The following is a 23214-nucleotide window of genomic DNA, read 5'->3' as shown; positions in this document are numbered from 1 at the left end:
TGCTCCCATTGTTCTGGAGTACCATGAACGGTACATGTAAAACGAACATGTGCTGGGTCATCATCCGAGACTGTTATAACATGAAATATATGGCAGAATGTGTGTAAAATAGGAGACATACAATTCTCCCCCAAGGAGTTCAGTCACAAATTTAATTAACACATTTTTTTAATGAGCATTATCAGCATGGAAGCACGTCCTCTGGAATGGTGGCCGAAGCATGAATGTTTAGCATATATGGCACGTAAATACCTTGTAACACCGACTACAAGAGTGCCATGTGAATGCCTGTTCTCACTTTCAAGTGACATTGTAAATAAGAAGCACTCAGCAGTATCTCCCACCAATGTAAACAAATTTGTTTGTCTTAGCGATTGGCTGAACAAGAAGTAGGACTAAGTGGACTTGTCGACTCTGAAGTTTTACATTGTTTCGTTTTTGAGTGCAATTCTGTACCAAAAAAATCTACATTTGTAAGTTACATTGTCATGATAGAGATTGCACTACAGTACTTGTATGAGGTGAATTGAAAAATACAATTTTTTATCATTTTTACAGTGCCAAATATTTGTAATCAAAAATAATAATGTAAAGTGAGCAATGTACACTTTGTATTCTGTGTTGTAATAGAAATCAATATATTTGAAAATTTAGAAAAAAATTCAAAAATATTTAATAAATTTCAGTTAGTATTCTATTGTTTAACAGTGCAATTAATCACAATTAATTTTTTAATCACAGTTTATTTTTTGAGTTAATTGCATAAGTTAACTGCGGTTAATTGACAGCCCTATATGTAAGTATTATTTTTATTACTAATACAAAGCATTTATACTGTGTAACATTTTATTTGTATTTTAAAAAAGAAGAATTGGGAACTGCTTCAGGGATCCTCATTCCATTTCTTTGCGAAAAGAATAATAGTGCTACTATCTGACAAATACAGCAGCTAGCCTGGAAGAATGGTTCAAGAGGAGAAACGTGGCAGTTTTGAACTGCTTTCTGTGGGTCTGGCTGACTTTTTCAGAACTGGTTTGTGCCCTTAGCCCTTAATTGAAAGGACTGTTGGGCCAAAATCAGCTCTTTTGAAAGAGTAACGGGTTGTGAGATGAGGGAAAGAGGGAGCAAGTCAAGAGTTTAGTGAACTTAAGAGGAAGAAAGGTTAGAGAAAGATGTTAATTTTCCTTGCTAATTTCTCTTGCCCTGTGAGGTGAGTGTTGGGCTTATCTAGAGCTCCTTTTATATGGAATCTGATCCAAAGCCCTTTGAAATTTAAGGAGCTGCTTAAAATTCCCCCCCTCCCCCCAGTTATTGGTGTTTGTGTATTTATTTTGGGGGGGGGAATGGAAAATGGTAAAAAAATATCCTCAAATTGCAACAGACTCTGTGAAGCTGTGCATTAGTAAGATACTGATGCAGTTCTTGGCTGGCTTTGTCTTTGACCTCATGCCTGCCACAGTGTACCTGTGATGTGCACTAATTGCCAGTAATTACCCATTTATTGCTTATTTCAGAAGGAAAACAGTGGACTGCAAATGCTTGAATCTGAAAATTTGAATTTAGCATGACCCAGACTTTTTAGCTGCACATATGCATGGTACTGCATATACTAACTAAAATTTTTATAAAGGTTAAAATGTGTAACTCATAGGTTGTTAAGGGTATTTTCAGAATAATTGAACTTTGCTTTTCATGCCCCACTAACACACCTGACAAATGAATTTGAACTGTCAGCCACCCACGAAAGCTTATGCTTCAATACATCTGTTAGACTTAAAGGTGCCACAGGACCCTCTGTTGCCCCCTCATTAATGGTAGTTATGTCTTTATATTTCCAGTGCTCTGTTATTTTTTACATTAAATTTAAAGCACATGTGTAAAACCTGATTTTACTTTTTCTATATTGTGTTTGACAGCATAGTCTCTTAATTTTTCCTTTGCTTTTCACCTTTTTTGTTTTAAACTGGTGTAAATGTGCAATGTTTAATACTCTATTAGAATCACATAACCCTAATATGTGCTAGCTACAATAACAGATAAGCACTAGAGTTAAAGGCCTCAACATTCTCAATACTAGTCTCTTTTTCATTTGTAAAAAAATTCCTCTTGGACAGAAAGTTGGCAGGCAATCTAAAAAGTAGAAACTTTATTTTTCTTGGTTTAAAAAGAAAAAATTGTCCTTTCTAGATCAAAAAATGTAATATGTAAAGTAGGGTAGAATATAGGTGAATTGTTTGCACTTCTATAACTCAAAGGATTAATATTTTATTGCAGGATACTAATTGTAGGTTTTCTTGTTGTTTAAAGAGACGCTGATGAGAGAAATTATGGCTCAGATCTTTTTCTCAGGTGGTCATGCCCACAATGAAGGGTTTGGGGAGAGCAGATCTCCATGAGGAATCCTATGCAGAGGTTTCCCTCATGTCATCCAGTTGGGGATATGTGGGATTGGCCTAATCACAGACTGTGGGGCCTGCTCCCAAATCTGGTTGATTCCCTGAGGCCAGTGGAAGACCCTGTGCCTCTGAGGCTCCTTACATCAGCATTCACCCCCCTCTTAGCTCCCAAGTACTGCATTTCAATTGGAGTTGCATCAGCAGCAATTTACCAGGACACGGGTCCTTCTGGAACCCTGGTGGGGACTCTGAGGAAAGGGTAAGAGAGCCTAGAGTTGTATTTTCTCATAAAGGTTTGCCGCATAAGAGCTGGGAAATGTTGTGTAGTTTCTCACCTAATTTCCACCTACTTGCCCATATGAACCTCATGAAACCTGTGGAAGAATCTCTGTGTGGGTGTGGTGCTGTAGAGGCAGCTGCCCTGTCTCTTCAATATCCGATGCTGGGAGAGCCACACTCAGATGGTCCTTCTATTCACAGTTCTAGGAGACATGATTGGAGCCCCCCCTCCCTTTTCTTTAAAAAACACTTTACCTATAACTAATGTCCGTTAAACTTAAAAAATTAATGAATTAAAATCTAATACTTATATTTTCACCATTTATATACTGAGTACTTTTTGCGATTTGACTCAGTTTGGACAGCAAAACTAGACCGGTAAATTTCACTTTGTTCTTAATCAGTTTCATTTTCTGCCCAACCCTGGTTTGTTTCCCGTAGGCCAGCGGTTCTCAAACTCTAGGTTGGGACCCCATTTTAATGGGGTCGCTAGGGCTGGCTCAGACTTGTTGGGACATAGGGCTGTGGCCAAAGCCCGAGCCCCAGCCCCACCGCTCGGGACCGAAGCCAAAGCCCAAGGACTTCCGTCCTGGGTGGTGGGGCTCAGGTTACAGACCCCTGCCTGGGGCTGAAGCTCTTGGGCTTTGCCCTCCCCCTTCCTCCCCCGTCTGGGACAGTAGGGCTCGGGCTTTGGCCCTGCACCTGGGGCAGCTGGGCTCAGGCTTCGGTCCTCACTCCTGGGGTTGTGTAATAATTTTTGTTGTCAGAAGGGGGTTGCGGTGCAACGAAGCTTGAGAACTCCTGCCATAGACAAGTTTCAGAGTAACAGCCGTGTTAGTCTGTATCCGCAAAAAGAAGAACAGGAGTACTTGTGGCACCTTAGAGACTAACAAATTTATTAGAGCATAAGCTTTCGTGGACTACAGCCCACTTCTTCGGATGCATATAGAATGGAACATATAATGAGGAGATATATATACACACATACAGAGAGCATAAACAGGTGGGAGTTGTCTTACCAACTCTGAGAGGCCAATTAATTAAAAAAACAAACAAACAAACAAAAAAAACAAAAAAAACTTTTGAAGTGATAATCAAGCTAGCCGAGTACAGACAGTGTGATAAGAAGTGTGAGAGTACTTACAAGGGGAGATAGTCAACGTTTGTAATGGCTCAGCCATTCCCAGTCCTTATTCAAACCGGAGTTGATTGTGTCTAGTTTGCATATCAATTCTAGCATCATCAGAGATCTACAACCTATCCTGAAAGATGATCCTTTACTCTCACAGATCTTGGGAGACAGACCTGTCCTCGCTTACAGACAACCCCCCAACCTAAAGCAAATACTCACCAGCAACCACACATCACTGAACAAAACCACTAACCCAGGAACCTATCCTTGTAACAAACCCCGATGCCAACTCTGTCCACATATCTATTCAAGTGACATCATCATAGGACCTAATCACATCAGCCATACCATCAGGGGCTCGTTCACCTGCACATCTACCAATGTGATCTATGCCATCATGTGCCAGCAATGCCCCTCTGCCATGTACATTGGCCAAACCGGACAGTCTCTACGCAAAAGAATTAATGGACACAAATCTGACATCAGGAATCAAAATACTCAAAAACCAGTGGGAGAACACTTTAACCTGTCTGGTCATTCAGTGACAGACCTGCGGGTGGCTATTTTACAACAGAAAAACTTCAAAAACAGACTCCAAAGAGAGACTACAGAGCTAGAATTGATATGCAAACTAGACACAATCAACTCCGGTTTGAATAAGGACTGGGAATGGCTGAGCCATTACAAACGTTGACTATCTCCCCTTGTAAGTACTCTCACACTTCTTATCACACTGTCTGTACTCGGCTAGCTTGATTATCACTTCAAAAGTTTTTTTTTTTTTTTTTTTTTTTTTTTTTTTTTTTTTTTTTTTTAATTAATTGGCCTCTCAGAGTTGGTAAGACAACTCCCACCTGTTTATGCTCTCTGTATGTGTGTATATATATCTCATTATATGTTCCATTCTATATGCATCCGAAGAAGTGGGCTGTAGTCCACGAAAGCTTATGCTCTAATAAATTTGTTAGTCTCTAAGGTGCCACAAGTACTCCTGTTCTTCTTTTTGCCATAGACAGAAAATGTTAAAATAAGACTCATTGACTTTATTAAAAATCATCATGGATTGATTTAAATCACAGATTTTAATAATTTAGATCAACAAGCAGGAAACCTTGATTGAAATCAGATTTTAATCTTGCTTTGCATTTGTACTTCAGTTATTTTCCTAAAGAGAGGTTAATTTTCACTGGTTGCTCACCATTACAACATGCTGATTTTCAATTAAATGTACCTGTTACACTAAATTTGGTGCTGCTTTTATAAAACTAGGAGGCTACAGTACAAGTTTATTTAAGGAACTTTAGAGTTTAACATACATTTATTCAGATTCCTAATTTTTACATTTTTGATTGTTAGAAAGTGGTGAATAATGCATTTCTTGTTTACTAGATTTTGTGTGTGTGTGTGTGTGTGTGTGAGAGAGATTGTGTCAAGCTGTATTTGGATGGAAATTCTAATGCAACTAAAAATGCACTAAAACTTAATTTTTTTAATTCATTAAAAGTTCTGCCTTAAATGTGCTGAATAAATAAACTTTTTGATAATTTTGTTTTTTAAAATTGCGTTTAAAACTATAACTGATTTATTGAACAAAGCATTATCTATGGTTAGTGAATTGAACTGATAGTTTAGTTTGTCTTCTGGATTTTAGAGCTAGTAAATCTCATTCTGTCATATCACATTTTTATTCAAAGATTGGAAGTGGAAAACAAGCTTTCATGATTTTCAGCTTCCAACTGGTGTCTTAACTTTGAATGAACTAGTCATTGAACTAAACTAGTTAAACTGGCGTGAAGAAAATATTTTCCCTGTGCTTCCAGAAGAGGCTACTGCTGTCTTAAACTGGTTTAGCACTTCAACAAACTCTGGTACTTACCCCAGGACTACCACTAGTTCAGTGGTTTGACTTTCTTCAGAACTTCAGCTGTAAACATGTACCACTTGAATATTATTTTTAATTTAATTTTAAATGGTCTTAATAGATTATAGAGAGACAAAGTGGGTGAGGTAATAGCTTCTGTCAGACCAAATTCTGTTGGTGAGATACAAGCTTTCGAGCTTATGCAATGCTGTTCCTCCAGTAAAAGATATGTTTTAATCCCTTTTGTGCAGCACTGGGAATATATATTCTGTTCTAGTTTAATATGTAAGTTAGTAGAGTGTTTGTAGGCAAACATGTCTGCCCGCGAACTTTAACACAGGGAGCAAGAATGTCAATTTTCAGGAGTTCAGAAAGTTTCCAAGTCAGGTTAAAAGATCAGAAGGAAAGCTTTCTTTGGGAAGCTGTTAGGTTCCCTATGTTTGCAAGGATCATCTGCAAATTAGACTCAGATGTTATTATGAAAGATGGTCTATTTGATTTCAGTATTCATGTTTTTTATTATAGTATAACTGTTTTAAAAACTGCCTAATTTCTGGCTTCTGCTAACCATAAAATAAAAACTTTATTCTACAGCAATAGTGTGGAGAAAAGGAACTTTCATTTTCTGAAGCCAGAGACTGAACGCACTGTGGAATTAGTAAAGAGACAGCTAGAAAGAGTGGAGAAAGTAGAGAATGGAGTTGCAGACTCTACAGGAGGCTCTGAAAGTGGAAATTCAGGTTCACCAGGTAAGTTGTATTCTTTATTTCTTGGTTTTCTTCTCATACATTTTAGTGCAAGTAATGGTTAGTCCTAAGAGGTCAGGTATAGCAATAGCCTGTTAAGTTTTGAAATTGCTATAGAACTTTACACTTCAAACTTTCTGTTTAACCATCAGTGGCTTCTTTATGCCAGTAAATACTTCATAAATCCATTGGTCTGAATTTTTTTTTAAAATGACATTCTTCAGCATTGAGGAAACAATCTAAAGAGGGCATTTTCAGTGAATTTTGGCTGAAAGGTCTTTCTGTGGTCCAAAGGCACATACAGCTAACATGAGGGATAGGGAGAAAATCCTGGAATCATGGAGAGATGTGTTCCAGTGAGAACATCCTGAATGCTGATAGAGCTGGGGCTTAGACCCCAGGGTGAAAGCCACTCGAGTGGTATTTTAAATAGAACCCAAGATATTTGGCTGTAGAAACAACCTCCTTTCACCTGAGCTCAAGAAGAATCTTTATTTTGTAGTGTTAGGATGCTTAAGCTTTGTCTGTCAGATGCTAAATGGCAATAAAAATAACAGCCATTCCGTTTCATCGCAAATGAGTAATTTTAGTTAGATTGGTATAGCATTGAGAAACGTAAGTGGAGGTGTGTCAAAATGGTTTTTCAAAGATAAGGTAAGGTCACAACCATAACTATGGAGTTACTACCATAATGTAGTGTTATCTTTTCAAAATACTAAATTAATATAAAATCAACTAACTGTGTGAGTATCTCTCAGGGACATGTGAGAACTGCTACTTCTTTTACACGAGTAAAATGAGATGTGTGTGGGATTCTGTGATGAAGTTTATAGACTATTTGAACTGTAAACTTGGCTCTGACATTGTCTCGCTGTGAGCAAGTCTCTTCACTTCTGTTTTTGTCAGCTACCACAATGAGCATAATACTTGAATGGTTAGATCAGTAAAATTAGGATAATTATATTTGTCTAGCTCACAGGGATGTTGTGAGCTCTAACTGAATAAAGTTTATGAAGTGTTAAGACCAAAACATGGAAGAGTGTGGAACAGAACTCAAGCCTTTCCTCTATTCTAGCTTTAGATGCATTCTGATAGACGCTGAGGCCTTTTACTGGGAGCAGGTGGATCATTTAAAGAGAGCCAGATACCAGCTTCCAGAATTGCAGATTAGCATTATGTGCTTGTGATGAGGCTCCACTCATCATACTAGCGCCTCTTGCTGGTTGTCTTGGCGATCAGGTCCGCAGGTCAGTATGTCCGTTCCCAGTGTTCCTCGCCCACCGTCACTCCTGCTCCTGGACCCACATCACTCCAAGGACTACAGCATTGTCTTCATGACACAGCCCTCTGGCCATGCCCCACACACTGCGCTCCCCATTCCGGGGGCCAATCCAACTGTCCAACCAGTGTGGGGGGACCTGGGCCCACCCACTATTCCAGGTTCCGGCCCAGGGACCCTGTAGATGCCAGCCACGTGCTGTATCCCCACCAACCTCTCAGTACGTTTTCCTGGGCCACTTCTCCACACCTCCAGCACTTTCTTCACCCTTCCCTCAGGGCCTCAGCATGTCTATCTTAGCCACCAGCCAGGAGCTCTCTCTAGCTTCCCCGGTAGTAGCAGTGCTGGCGTTCCTTCCTCCTGCAAGGCTGCAAGGCAGCCAGGCCTTCCTCCTTGAGCTCCAGGGAGCAACTGAACCTGCTTTGTTCTACAGCTCTTCTTATATGGGCTTGTCAGGCTCTGATTGGCTGCTTTTCGCACAGCCGCCCTACGGCATCATTAACCCCTTATATGCAAGTGTGGAGCGGATTTTGAAGGTCCTTATCTTCCATGTGGAGTTCATAAAGTTTTGTATTGAGGTTCTGAATGCTTTCTTAATGGCCCATGGCACTGTTGCAGGGTTATGAAGCATGCATCAGGCCTGTGCATGTTTCTTAAAATATGTGCCAACTGGTATGCAGTGTTCAGAATGCTGTTTTCACATTGTGTCCTACATACATTCCAAACTCTCCCCAAATTGCTCAAAGGTACCAGTACTTACTAAAGGCAACTGATATTTTTAGGTATAGGTCTACTAATGTGTTTTTTTTGTTTTGTTTTTTTAGAAATTGGATAATGTTTAGGAAGAGAATTATTTTTAAAAAATGGACCCATGTATCTTCTATTTTTGTGTGTCCAATTTGCCTTAGGCTTTCCCAAAAAATTCTACCCTGAGCGAAGACTGATTTCAGGCAAATTGGTTTTGATTTGGCAAAGTCAGAGGTGTCATTATAGCAGAAGGTTTATTTCAGCCCTAGTTATGGAAGTGTCTCTAGCATCTCGCCATAAAAGAAGAAATTGGCCTAAAGGACTTTGCCCCTTGTCTTCACTTTTATTTCTACTAATCTTATTTTTCATTTTAAAAGGTAACTTTTTCAGGAGCATATAAGTGTATCTTTAACAAAGTAAAGATGGAGTTCAGGAAACTTCATTGTTGTTTACTGCTGTACAGCTCAAATGGAGAGTGACATTAGGCAGTGTGTTGGAAAAGTAAGTTATGTGATATAATTTTGATTCAAGAAAAATCTTGCATAGAAATATATATGGGTAATATTTTGTATTTCAGCAAAAGGTACAATATAGCACACTCAGAAGCCAGCACTGCATGTCACTGAGTGAATTGTTCTTCATCATGTCATCTTTGTTCATCAGTTTCAGATGGCTTCATTAAATTTAAGTTAACTGTACAAATTCCTCCTTTTCCTCATTCCCTGTACCCATGTTGCTGATGGGGACATGTATGTGTATCTAGAAATATATGAAATTAGTGGTATCAAACTTTTTCATATTGTACAACCTTCCAACCTCTTTATTCTGCACCTTACCTGTGGCAGCTATAGTACTCTGTTATATGAAAATAAATATTGTGATTATAATAAGGAGACAGTATTAAAATAAACTCACTTTAATGTGCTAGGTGGTGTTTTCCTTCATTGCATCTCCCTATTTTATATTTATGATTGTAGCCCTTTAAACTCATTAGAACTGACTCTCCTCTCCTTTCCTGCACCACCCACTGTACTAATGATCAAAAGTCTTACAGAAATAAGTCCTGGACAGGGCTGCCACTAATGGGAATCCTAACTTCTTGCAAATGGAAAGATGCTTCAGGTTCGAGACTCAATTCTATCCTTCACTCTAAGCTGGAAGGAATAAGGAATCTTACTGAAGTCAACAACATGATGCAGCTGCAAAAAAGGCTAATATCATGCTGAGGTGTATTAATTGGATTGTCATATGTAAGACATGGGCGATAATTGTCCTGCTCTACTCAGCACAGGCGAGGCCTCAGCTGGAGTACTGTGTCCAGTTCTGGGCACCATGCTTTAGGAAAGATGCGGACAAATTGAAGAGAGTCCAGAGGAGAGCCACAAAAATGGTAAAAGATTTAGAAAACTTGTCCTGTGAGGGGGAAAAAAACTGAGCATGTTTAGTCTTGAGAAAAGAAGACTGAGTGGGGACCTGATAATAGTTTTCAGATGTGTTAAGGGCTATTACAAAAAGGACATGGTGATCAACTGTTCTCCATGTTCACTGAAGGTAGAACAAAAAGTAATGGGCTGAATCTGCAGCATGGAAGATTTAGGATAGCTATTAAGAAAAACTTTCTAACTATAGACTTCCAAGGCAGGTTGTGGAATCGCCATCATTGGAGTTTTTTAAAAACAGGTTGGACAAACACCTGTCAGGATGGTCTAGGTTTATTTGGTCCTGCCACAGCGTAGGGGGTTGGACTTGATGATTCACAAGGTCCCTTCCGGCCCTACATTTCTGTGCTTCTCTGATTCTATGAAGTAGTGCTTTCAGCTGCTGTGTGGAAGGCAGTGCTTGGTTTCATTCTAAATCACCTTGCCCTTCTTAATTCACTTGTTATTGTTGAGGGACTTCAAAGGGAGTTGCATTTGGCTGTCCTCACAGAAGAATTGGTCTCCACTAGTACTCTTGGGGCAGATTAATGGAAGAGCCTGGATTACCCCTTCCTTTCTCCCCATCTGTAGGCAAAGTAGAGAAGAAATATTTTAAACAATTTAAGACCAGCTTCCATTGTGTTCTCTCACATTGAACTCCTGCCTACTTGGAGGATAGTGCAATATTTTGATCCTAACTTACTAACATTTGCTGATACTTAATGCTGTATGAAAGAGAGTTTATAGTCAAACTGACTTTTGCAAGTTGTCTTATGAAAAGTTGTGAGAAAATAATCTCTCCAAATTTTAAATAAAATTTATATTAAAAACTAGCAGTTATTTTAACATAACTTTATCTGAGGCCTTGGCTACACTTGCAGATGTACAGCGCTGTGAGTTAAACCTGACTTCGTGCAGCTGAGTAGGGAGAGCACTGTAGTCTGTCCACACTGACAGCTGCCCAGCGCACTATCGTGGCCACATTTGCGGCAATTGCAGCGCTATTGGGAGCGGTGCATTATGGGCAGCTATCCCACAGAGCACCTTTTCCCATTCTGGCGCCGTGGGTTGTGGGAAGGGGGCGTGGGTGTGGGGGCTTCTGGGTCCTGTCCCAATGCCCCGTGATGCATCGCTTTGCATCCCAGAAATCCCTTTGTTTCCGTCCACCTTTGGCGCCATCTTTCAGTGGTTTCTGTACAGCGCGATCTGTCTGCGGGAAATGGAGTCTGAACTGCTGAGGCGTATGCTGACGAGTCTCGCCAGCACGTCACGTTTGGCTATCGAACTATTCCTTAAGATCCAAAGTGATAGTGAGGGTGAGGATTCCGACGATGTTATCGAGACGCGTAACGCGTACGACACGAAATTGCTTGTGGCATTCACGGACATGCTTAGCACCGTGGAACGCCGCTTTTGGGTTCGGGAAACAAGCACCGAGTGGTGGGATCACATCGTCATGGAAGTCTGGGATGACGAGCAGTGGCTGCAAAACTTTGGGATGAGAAAAGCCACTTTCATGGGACTGTGTGAGGAGCTTGCCCCCACCCTGCGGCGCAAGGACACAAGATTGAAAGCTGCCCTGCCAGTGGAGAAGCGGGTGGCTATTGCAATCTGGAAGCTGGCAACTCCAGACAGCTACCGGTCAGTCGCAAACCAGTTTGGAGTGGGAAAGTCGACCGTTGGAATCGTGTTGATGCAAGTTTGCAAGACCATTAATCGCATCCTACTCAGAAGAACCGTGACTCTGGGTAATGTGCAGGAAATAGTGGATGGCTTTGCACAAATGGGGTTCCCTAACTGTGGAGGGGCGATAGATGGGATGCACATTCCTATTCTGGCACCACCCCACCTAGGATCCGAGTACGTTAATCAGAAGGGGTATTTCTCTATGGTTCTCCAGGTGCTTGTGGATCACTGTGGGCGTTTCATTGACATTAACACAGGCCGGCCTGGAAAGGTGAATGATGCACGCATCTTTCAGAACACTTGGCTATTCAGGAAGATGCAGGCCGGGACTTTTTTCCCAGAGCGGAAGATCATGGTAGGGGAAGTTGAAATGACCATTGTGATCCTTGGAGATCCCGCTTACCCGTTAATGCCATGGCTCATGAAACCCTACACAGGGAGCCTTGACAGCAGCAAGGAACGGTTCAACTACAGGCTGAGCCGGTGCCGAATGACTGTGGAGTGTGCCTTTGGCCGTTTAAAGGCCCGCTGGCAATCTCTGTATGGGAAGCTGGACTTGGCCAAAAGCAGCATCCCCGCGGTTATATCCGCGTGCTGTGCCCTCCATAATATTTGTGAAGGGAGGGGTGAAAGCTTCACTCAGGCATGGACCTCCGAGGTTCAACACCTGGAGGCTGAATTTGCACAGCCAGAGAGCAGGGCTATTACAGTGTCCCAGCGCGGGGCAGCAAGGATTAGGGATGCCTTGAGGGAGCAATTTGAGGCTGAAAACCAGCAGTGATATCTGGTGCCCTGCACAGGAGTGAAGTGCAGTAGTTCCAATCTTTAGGAATCAGTGTCTGCTTAGCAGACAAGCAGACTTGCTGTTTATTTCCCGGGCTAAGGAGTCTTTTACTTTATGCAATAATAAAGAATGTTTTCAAAGCCAAAGAATCCATTTATTGAAAAGAAAAAAGGGGGTGGAATGGGGAACAGCACAATCACAGATTCGTGTATGTCCTGTCTGGTGTGCTGTGCAGTGAGTGCTGCACTTCAGGGCAGCTATACTGTATGGTGATGGGGGTTGAGTGCAGAGGGTAAGGGTCGTGGTCTTCAGGGTTGCGTGGTGAAGATACTGGTGTTGGAGGCAGCGGGTGGCGTGAAGAACACGGGAGTTGGGGAAAGTGGGTTGGAGGTGACAGTGGGGCACAACGGAAAGTTTTGGGACAAGGGCGGGGGGGGGGGTGGCATTTGCGTTTTTGGTACTGCTCTTTCTGCATGGCTACCAGCTCCTGGATAGCATCTGCTTGGCACTCCAGGATGCTGATGAGCCTATCAGTGCTTTGCTGCCGGTGCACGGTGCTTTGCCGCCGATGCGCTGCGTTTTCCTGGCGGATCCTGCTTTCTCTCTCCCTCCAGTCCTGTGCCTTCTCATTCTCTTTAATAGATTGCCGCATCACTTCTTGCAGCATGTCTTCTTTGCTTTTTCGCGGTCTCTACCTGAGTCTTTGCGGTCTCTGAGCAGGCGATAAGAGGGACGGCTGAGGTCTCAAGGTTGATGCAGCTGTATAGGCAAAACGTAACATTTAACAGAGGCAGCATTGTTTATACCAGACAGAGTAATGATTCCCCCCGCACTTAAGAAGTAGAAAACACACAGGGTCTACACAATAGCATAATTTTCCCGTCCGAAACAGAGCGCACACATCCCACGGGAGCCTCAAAATGGTGAGTAATGGGGACTGATTGTTTCAGGGCTGCATTGTCGTGTGGGTTTCTGTGCCTTGGGGAGAGCCAACAGCTTCCTGGGGCACCTACACTGAACACTGTCCCAACATTTTCCACAGGAGTTCGTCCTGGACAATATCTTGGTGCTGAGGGTGACCTGGGAAGCAAGGGAGGGTCTTCTACTGCAATGCGGCTTCCGCCCTGGCCCATATGCAGCTTGCCTGTGTGCAGCAATGGTCCCCCCCGGCCCTCGCGGCACAGTGGCGCGGACACGTTAGCCTGGCTGGGACAAGGACCACAGTGGTTCTCCCTATAAACCTGTGCAAGTGCATTGCACACGTTCCGGATGAGACATTCGAAGAGATTACCGAGGCTGATTACCGCGATCAATGCACTATTCCACATCTAGGCATGCATGCTTAACCCTCCTCTCCCAAAGAGACTGCACCGAAAAAATTCCTTCCCAAAAAAAAAAAAAAAAAAAAACGCTTACCGGGAACCTGCTCTTCTGTTTGTCCTCCACCAAGTACCCACCGCTGCGACTGGTTACCATCCTCCTGGCTCGAGAAGAACTCCTGGCTGCATGGCTCCAGGGATTCTGGGGTGTCTCCATCCGGCCCACCACCATCACTCCCGTTTTCTTCCGCCTCCTCCTCCTCCTCTCCCCCCCCACCCCCCCACCAACTCTGAAATGTCCATGGTGGTGCTCGGAGTGGAGGTGGGGTTAACCCCAAGTATCGCATCTAGCTCCTTGTAGAATCTGCAGGTCGCGGGGGGAGCACCCGAGCGTCCGTTTGCGTCGCGGGCTTTGCGGTAGGCACTCTGCAGCTCCTTGACTTTAATCCTGCACTGCAGGGCGTCCCAGTCATGGCCCCTTTCCATCATGTCCTTTGATACCTTCCCGAAGGTATCGTGATTCCTACGGCTGGAGCACAGCTGGGACTGGACAGCTTCCTCCCCCCCAAACACTGATGAGGTCCAGCAACTCGCCATTGCTCCATGCTGGGGCTTGCTTGGCGCGTGGAGGCATGGTCACCTGGAAAGATTTGCTGATAGCACTCCACGCCACGCTGGGCTGAGCAAAGCAAACAGGAAGGGGATTTTTAAAATTCCCGGGGAATGTAAAGGGTCGGTCACATGGTTGGTTACCTGAGGCCAGGGCAGTAGAGTTTGAACTGATGACCAGAGTGGCTAGAACAGGCATTGTGGGATACTGTTGAATAATTCTGGAGGCCATTCACAGCGCATTGGGTGGCCACACTGGCGCGGCATTGCTGCACTCGCTATTCCTCTCGGAGAGGTGGAGTACATGCAGCGCTGCAACCAAGGAGATACAGCGCTGCAAATGCCTTGCCAGTGTGGACGGGGAGTGAGTTACAACGCTGGGGGCGGCTTTACAGCGCTGCAACTCGCAAGTGTAGCCAAGGCCTGAGGTAGTGAGCACTGAGGAGCAGATGAAAATGGGCCAAGAATATAAACCTTTGGGAAGATATCCACTTCTCTGCATGACTAAAGTGGCATGTCTATCTGTCTTTTTTTTTAGGATATGAAAGGAGACTTTACAAATTTATTTGTATTTGTTATTTTAATTACAAATAAAGTCTGAAATCTTTAAAAAATGCTAATTAACAATTTTTCAAGCAATTTGATGTGAGTGAAATGCAGTGTAATAATGGATCTGTTTATATTCTGGATTCTTTTTCCACTTTTTTTCTTTTATTTTATTTTAAAGGGATAGGGAAGCAAGTGTGGACTTTACCATGTCCCCTTCAGATTCACAGATGAATAATTTGATGTAGTGAAATGGCCACCATTAAAACAGGAATTTGCGTTGTTGAGTTTATCTTGCCTCATCATTTTGGGCTTCTGGTTTTCCTTAGTAAAATCCTGATAACCTCCCTCTTGCTTAGCTATATATGCAGCACCCTTCTGCAACTTCCTGAAGGAAGTGAAGGAGGAACAGCAGTGAATGGTGTAACCATCTGTCTGCTTCCCCTTGGATGTGGGGGATATTTCATCCATTATGATCTCAGTCACTGCCAATTCAAGGGATGAAAGTGGAAAAGTCTCTTCTGAACATGGGTCTCACACGTGGAACCAGCCAGACCAACACACAAGCAGTTCCTTACTGCCTAAAATGTGCTGCATTTGATTTATACAAACAAACAACTATTGTATCTGAAGTAGTTCAGTCTGTTCAGTATTCCTTATGGCTGTGGGCAAAGAAGGCATCAGTTTTAGAGAACACACAGCTATTTGATTAGGTTATCCAGCTGGCTTAAATTGTCCTTAAAGGGAATCTTTTTTTGCAGGAACTGCTTAAAAAGAAGTAAGGTAGTAGCATCCTTCAGTTAAATATGAAAGGTGACGGGCTGACTATAGAATTAACAGGGATGTCTCATTATATTAATGACAGTGTTTCTGTGAATTATAAAATAATTTGGGTTCATGATGAGCTAAGTCTTGCTATTTTTTAAATTTTTTTTAAGTACAGGATGTCTTCTTTAAATTCCAACTTCTAATCAGGGCCATTACATAAACTGTCCAATAAACCAAACCTTGATTGAACCCTGTAATGTATTGATGAATATCTCTTTCTTTCTAGAAACTGGTTGCCCAAATGAAGCAAGATCCACAGGTAAAATGTGTATTTTGTTTTATACTGCTTTTATTACTCCTGGAGTTAAGGTGTAAAAAAATAAACTAAGTCCATGACCTTTTGTTTGCCATTGTTTATTTGCTCATCATCTGCTGCCGTGGTAAAGTAATGCTTTCTTTTTCTTTGCAAGTTATAAGTTTTAAAAATAGATGGGGAATATTGGATAGCTGAGGATTAATAATAGGATAAGGAGCCTTTCAACTCCATGTTGCCAATGTTTTAAATTCAACCTAAGTCAGTAATAACTGCAATTTATTATCTAATGGTTGTTTGACCTGTTTGAAATGAATCGCTGGTCTCAGTTCAATGGCTAGTGGATACCTTTCCACAACATAAACCCTTCCACCACACTTGGCACTAATTGACTGTTTTAAGCATTGGTAACCGTCTGTACAAGTAATAAGGAAGATGAGGGCCCAGTTCCAAGGAACCTGCAAAATTAAGACAGTTCATTGGTCAACTAGAAGAAAATGCTATCTTAGCATATGCAGTTGCATTTGTTTGGTTTGTTTAAATGAGTTGATGTACATTGATGGACTAAACTGAGTTGCAATGAGGGATTTGAATAGAGTGAAAGAGTTCCAGGAATAGGGGCATGTGGAAGGAAACATGATGGAAAAGGCACAACAAGAAGTGGGGAGGTGGTTTTCTTGGGTACATGAATGGGACATGAAGGCAAGTAGTAAGAATGAGAGAAAAAATGTGTGCTAGGGTAGAGTAATGTAGAGTGTAGAAGGTGACAGAGTTTGTCTGTCATCTCATGAGACAAGCTAATGACCAAATTAGCCATGTGCATTAAACTTCCCATCCTGTTTCTAGCAATAGGCTTTTAAGGTCAGGGCTTAAGGCGCGTTAGCAAAGGGATGGGTTTGGGAGGAAGCTTGTAGGCTGCTCCTGCTCTATCTGCTCTGCAAATAGAGGACTTTAGTTTCCAGGGCAGTTAACCTGGCTCTTTTTGCCAACCCTAAAATCACTTTGAGAAACTAAGTCAGTGCTTCACCTAGTGGTGCAAATATTTTCCCCTCACTGCTTTAAATCTTTCTTTGCTGTGTCTGAATTGAGCCCAATAAATGCACTTCTGCTATCTTCTATGATTTGCATTATCTGAGTATGTGCTTGGTGAGTAGACACTGGAGCAAGACATTTCTGTTTTACTGGCATAGATGCTGCAGGTCAGAAATGAGCTGTGAAGTGGGCCAGTATTGGAACAGCAAGGGAGGGCTGAGAGTAAAGATTTGGAATAGCTTTTGGAGCTTTGATATCCTAGGACTAGAAGGGATTGTAGGTCAGGATTAGGATGCATTTCAAAGTTGTGTGGAGGAATGTGAAAGTGGAAGTTATTCTGAGAATGGTAGTCCCTGTAGTAGTAATAGAGGTTTGTTGGTTTCATGTTTTTACATAGCGCCGAAGGTGTGCATGCCATTTTACAGAAATATGTGTTCCCTTATCAACAATCTAGGTGAGCTATGACTTGACATAGAAAGAGATTGCATGAGGAGAAAATGGAAGAAGAAAAATGCAGGGAAACTTGTGCAAAACAAGATTTTGAAGCTGTTAAGCACATTTTCTGTGTGTGTGTGTGTGTGTGTGTGTGTGTGTGTGTGTGTGTTTTGGTTTGATTTTTTTCTTTGTATTTTTATTAGATTTAGTAAATAAAAATCGAGTTCCCTATCACATCCTGTACAGTGAGCTGTTTATGGCTCTCAGAATCTTAAACTTGAGAAAATGTCCTTGTAGGCAAATTGCTAACATGAGTGGTGCATTGTTAAGGCTGCCGCAACTTTTCTAAATATAAACTAAGGTGTAAAAAGACATAGACTATTGTACCGAAAAGGGGGAAGAGGATGTAGTAATTATATTCCACCTCTCATTTGGAGTGCATGGTTGTTTAATTCCTACTAATAGATATGGTTACTGAAGTCCTTGACAGTCAATTGATATCTGTCTGTCACTGAATAAGTAATGGAGGTGAGAATACTTTTAGTATGTGATGCGTACTATAGAAATCCCTAAGATAAACAGCTTTCCTTCTGGCTTCTCTGATCTGAAAATACAGTGATATACAAATTAACCTTATTACAGCATATTGTGAAGCACCCAGGGATGTTTTAACTAACTGCTTCGAAACTGAGCCACATCTCTTCCTTCCCCCCCAAATTTATTTTTGAACACCTGGAAAAATCCACTAATGATTATTGTACCAGATGACTTTTGAATAAGCCTCTACTTGGCCATTTGAATAATCTGATTGGTGGTATGTCCAGAGGTGCTTTATTATTTGTAGTACACCATGCAAGAAGTCCTGCTCCTATTGTGTTAACAAATGGAATATCTTTCTCACAGATATTTTTTTCTTTCTGATCAGAATGCTGATTTGAAGAAACAGCTTCATGAACTCCAAGCCAAAATCACAGCTTTGAGTGAGAAACAGGTAGGGAAACGGATATTTTTAACACTGTGTTCTAAAGAAATGTCTGCTCTCATCTTCTAAGAGAGCTGCTAAATTTCTTTGTGTGGATGTAAGTATGGGCAGTCAGACGTTTTGGGGTTTTGTTTAATTTCTCTAACACAACAAAAAATAAAGACAAATAAATGGAGCTTGAACAAACAGACTAGTCTATCTGTTGGCCTGGATTGATAAATGCTGCAAGAAAGCGTTCTGTTTAAACTATATTTTACCTGATACGAAACAGAAGCGGGAAGAGACTGGCAATTTGTTAAAGTGATTTGAACTTGAGACCGGAGTTATAGTCTAAAGTTCACTCACTTTATTCTAAACCAAGAAGTCCTTACTTAGGCAAAACTCTTTGAAGTCTCTTACACTTTATGGACTGAGAAACTGAGAAAGGGCTTCTGGATTCATCCCTTTGAACACTGGATACCTCTTAGTCCATAGCAAGCCAGTACGTTAGTCTTTGCTAGGCTAACTGCTCGTCTTGACTGGTGCTTGGTTTCTAATGGGCTGCTCCACAATTGACTGCTAATGGCATTAGTCACCTAGTAGGGATTGCTCCATATATAGACTGAAAATATTGGTCATTGGCAGACAGATGATTACTCTATAGAATGTCTAGAGGACTTGCAAAGCCATATGGGTAACTATTGAATTTAGATTTTCTTGTGATGGGATACATAGTTCTACTGACCTATGCATTAAAAAAAAACTCTGTCAAAAACCCCTGTTTTGTTAATTCATGTTTACAATATTACTATAAAAATATAACTGCATCGAGCCAGCTCTTGGTCACTGTGGCCTAAATTCACAAAGGACTTTATTGACTTTTTTCCTGCATGGAAAAAGAATAGTTTTTGAAACATGTTTAAGCAGAATGTATAGCTGTATCCCACATCACATCTAGCTTCTTGCATTTATATTTGTGCTGCATATATTCTGTTTAAGAATTAAATAGACTTTATGAAAGTAAAAGTTTACTTCCATGAACTGTGTAGTTTCAAAGGGATGTAGTAGGAATCAATTAACGTTTCTTTTTGAAACTTTGTTTGAAGATGGAACTTCGCATTGATTTCCTTAACTCATTGTCTAGCTACTATTACGTAGTGCAATATTTTAATGAGTAAATTACCAATATAGTGAAGAAAACCGTTTAAATTGGAAGGCTAATTCAACTAAAAACTGAAGTTTGCTGTTTGTGTTGTGTCTCCTGTGAAGGTGATTTGTTCTCTGAAATCAGCACAATAGTCTGGTTGTGTGTCAGAGTGAGAAAGAGACTGCAGCTTCAGAATTCTTCAGTTAGGTCAGAGGTCTCCTGATAGTTTCAGGTTTAGTTTGCCATCATGCCAAAGGATTGACTATCTGTTTACGTGTTCAGACAGGGACAGGAGGTGAGATACTGGAAGTGGGGAGAAGGAACTTCAAAGCTTAGAAAAACATAGACATCTGTCTTATGGTGGTTTTATAACTCTGATTTGATATTCTTTAAAGCTATAATTATAAAAACCTGAACAGAAGATATGAGTTGCAGTTGAGAATAAGTTAGTTGCTTTTGGCTCTGTTTTCTCTTCAGTCATTGCTTATGGCAGGGGTGTGAAAACTACGGCCTGCGGGCCACATCTGGCCCACCAGCCAATTTAATCCAACCCTTGAGCTCCTGCTGGGTAGCGGGGTCAGGGGCTGCTCCATGTGCCGCAGCTCTCGGAAGCAGTGGCACGTCCCCCCTCTGGCTTCTACGTTTATGGGCAGCCAGAGGGCTCCGTGCGTTGCCCCAAGCTCCCATTGGCCGGGAACTGCAGCAAATGGGAGCTGCAGGGGCGGTGCCTGCGGACAGGGCAGCGCGCAGAGCCATCTGGCCGTGCCTCCATGTAGGAACTGGAGAGGGGACATGCTGCTGCTTCCGGGAGCTGCTTGAGGTAAGTGCCACCTGGAGTCTGCACCCCCGAGCCCCTCCCCAACCCTCTGCCCCAGCCCTGAGCTCCCCACCCCAACCCCTCGGTCCCAGCTTGGAGCATCCTCCTACACCCCAAATCTGTCACCTCAGCCCCACCCCAGAGGCGGCACCTCCAGTTGGAGCCTGCCATACAATTTCCATACCCAGAGGTGGCCTTTGGGCCAAAAAGTTTGCCCACCCCTGGTTTATGGGGACATTCATCTAAGGAGAAGCTGCACCCTGTTTGCTCAGCATAGCATCTTGAAATTTTACATGGTGAAGCATTTTTTGTCATGTGATAAAGCATGAGTCGTATTTAAAAAGCTTTGATTAACTCAGTTTCTGAATTATTGGCTGCCAGTAATCATGAAGAGGGACCTCATTTGTGACACAGAAAGTGTGAAGTGTTAAATTGTAAACCAGTTTCCTACTTTACATTCCTATTGTTTGTTTTTGCTAAATATTGAACAGTGATATTCTTGTGATTATCAAAATATTAAAACAGGATGTAAAACAGATGCTTTATCATCTCTACCACTGGGTCTGTGAGCTGCTAGTGTCCTCAAAAATGACCCTTTTAAAATAGCATGGCTGCTAAAATGAGGATTATATGAAGTTGTGTTTAAACTGAACATACATTTTCTACATGAAGAGAAGACATGCTTCTTGTGTATGTAGTTCTGTGTGTGGGGGGAGAGGGGCCCTTTTGAGTTTCTGAAAGTCTCTGCAGACACAGATGTGATTTTGCAAGGCATAGGGATGCAGCTTGTTAAGAGTCAGACACTGTGCTTTTGATGGAGTCTCTACTTTTGTTCTCATTTACATTATTTTTCCTTTATAACAAATGTAACTGAGAAAATACTGGTTTGATCTTTGCATATGGGGGAAAACCGCATCCAGGAGGCTAACTTCTAAAGTGGTTTTATGAGCAAAATTGGTGTGTGCTCCTGTTTCCTCACATCTTTTACATACATTTCTAAAGCACTTTTTACTGTAATGCCTTACTCACTTCCTCTGGCTAAGGGACTGTGTTGTAGCACATGCTTAGTTCAGAGAGAGACAGTGCTAGAGCTTTTGACTAGAAGGGAGTTCTATTGTTTAATCAACTTTCACTGAAGTGAGGTGTATAACATTCTGCTTTTCCAATTGTCCCTCCTCTTATACTTGAGGACAGAGTGAGAACCCACAGTTGTAAAAATTGAATTAAATACAGTATTATTGTTGCTGAAATTTTATAAATTATTCTTTGCTCTCTTCTTTACTGAAGATGCACAAAAGCTTCTAGAGCAAGTGCCAAATCTGTGGCAGTTAAGCCAAGGCTTCCAGTTGCTGTAGAACTTCTCTCCCATTCTGAAGCATTGTGGGAGTAGTGCTAATATGCTGGAATTTGCTGTTTGTCACTGGAGTGATTCATAGTGGTAAGGCTTCTTGCTGAGAGTTAATAATGAGAACTCGGTTTGTGAAATTGAAGAGATCTGGCAATCGACAAGGAGAAAGCAAATAGTCTGTGTCACGTGTAGACATAAATGTAAAAAGAGAAACTGGTTAGTTGATGCAGAATTAATCTGTACAGAAAAAGGCAAGCCAAAAATTCATATAGTTGATGAAAATGTAAAGAGTGGTGAAAGTAAATGCTTTGATTTGTTTCACTTGGTAGGAAATGAAGCTGTGCACATTGTAGGTTTCACTGAGTCACATGAAAGGCAACTTTAAAAAGGGAACGCATTTTTCTTGAACATAAGTTTCATTTGGAGAGGGAGTGTAAATTTTAAATAATTTTAAACTGTTCTTTTTTCCTGATAATTTTAACTTTAAATAATTAACAATGAAAGTTTAAAAATTCACTTTACTTTTAGTTTCTCATCTGGGACAGTGAAAATAGGTGAGGTCTGTTTGGCTTTTGTTTTAAGTTTAGTGATTTCAGAGCTACAGTGTTTCAGTTGTAGAAGAATGTTTGTTTAAAAAAATCAGTTGGAATTTTTAAAAGGCAGCATTTCTTAGGTTTTGCACAAGCAGTTTTTACCAAGTCTAAGTTTGGGACCAGATTTGATTATGTCCCTTTAAAACTTCCTTTTACATGTTTACTTTCATTTTCATCCCAGCTGTTTTTAAGATTTTTGTACCATAAAATAGATGGTTAAACTTTACTAATCTTTCACCACTAAGTTGTAAAATTTCTGTTTCATGGGGGGTTAGCCATGATTTCCTGATAACCATACTGGTAACCTGGAGCTAAATCTTTAAAGTATAACGGTTTAGAATTAGCAACTGAAGTATCAGAAAAGCTACCAACATGCATGTTGTAGATTTTCAAAGTTGGAGAACCTATGGCTCTCGTGAAAGACTGAGAAGGAGCAGGGCTGGCATGAAAGAAGACATGCAGGATGAAGACTTCCAACAGACATCTGTTCTCCTCTTCCTTGCCTTCCCCAATCAAATACAAATGGCATTACCCTGTCACAGATACGTCATCACTAAATGTGCCCCACATTACTTTGTTTTCAGTGGCAAGGAAGAGTTCACCTTACTTGAGTGAACATGTGGAATTGTGTCAATAGTTACTTGACTTAATCAAGGTCACAGAGAAAGTCAGTGGCAGAGCCAGGAGTTTACCATCGATTTTCAAATTAGTATTCCAGTGCCTTAACCACAAGATCACCTTTCCTACCAAGTTTGAACACATTAGAAAATCAAACCATGCCTATTTAACCAGAATTTTTTCTAAGGTGTTGTCCAGTAATATTGCCTTGCAGTGCCAGTGTCAGGTTGGATTATCTAAAAGCATAACTTCCTTTTCAGAAATGCTTCTTCATATTTTGTGAATGTTGTTCTTGGCTCCCTTGAACACATTACGATTCTCTCTGGCCTTTTTTGATGCTGTTTCACTTTCCTTCCCCATCTTACCATCTTGACCAAGTC

At 41.4% G+C, this 23214-nt stretch overlaps 1 protein-coding gene across 7 annotated transcripts in view; it reads left to right on the top strand.

Moving 5' to 3' along the window:
• Positions 1-23214, top strand: part of PHF21A (PHD finger protein 21A) — a 289517-nt gene that overhangs the window by 89767 nt on the left and 176536 nt on the right. For all 7 annotated transcript variants that reach the window (XM_054024656.1, XM_054024658.1, XM_054024659.1 and 4 more), the window contains 3 exons: positions 6263-6417; positions 15857-15889; positions 18276-18341. In XM_054024656.1, coding sequence (XP_053880631.1) covers positions 6364-6417; positions 15857-15889; positions 18276-18341 — 153 coding nt within the window. In that variant the 5' untranslated portion in view covers positions 6263-6363. The remainder of the gene's footprint in view (positions 1-6262; positions 6418-15856; positions 15890-18275; positions 18342-23214) is intronic.

The sequence above is a fragment of the Malaclemys terrapin genome, chromosome 4 (genome assembly GCF_027887155.1).
Source record: "Malaclemys terrapin pileata isolate rMalTer1 chromosome 4, rMalTer1.hap1, whole genome shotgun sequence".
Classification (NCBI taxonomy): domain Eukaryota; kingdom Metazoa; phylum Chordata; order Testudines; family Emydidae; genus Malaclemys; species Malaclemys terrapin.
This window is presented reverse-complemented; position numbering and strand designations above follow the sequence as displayed.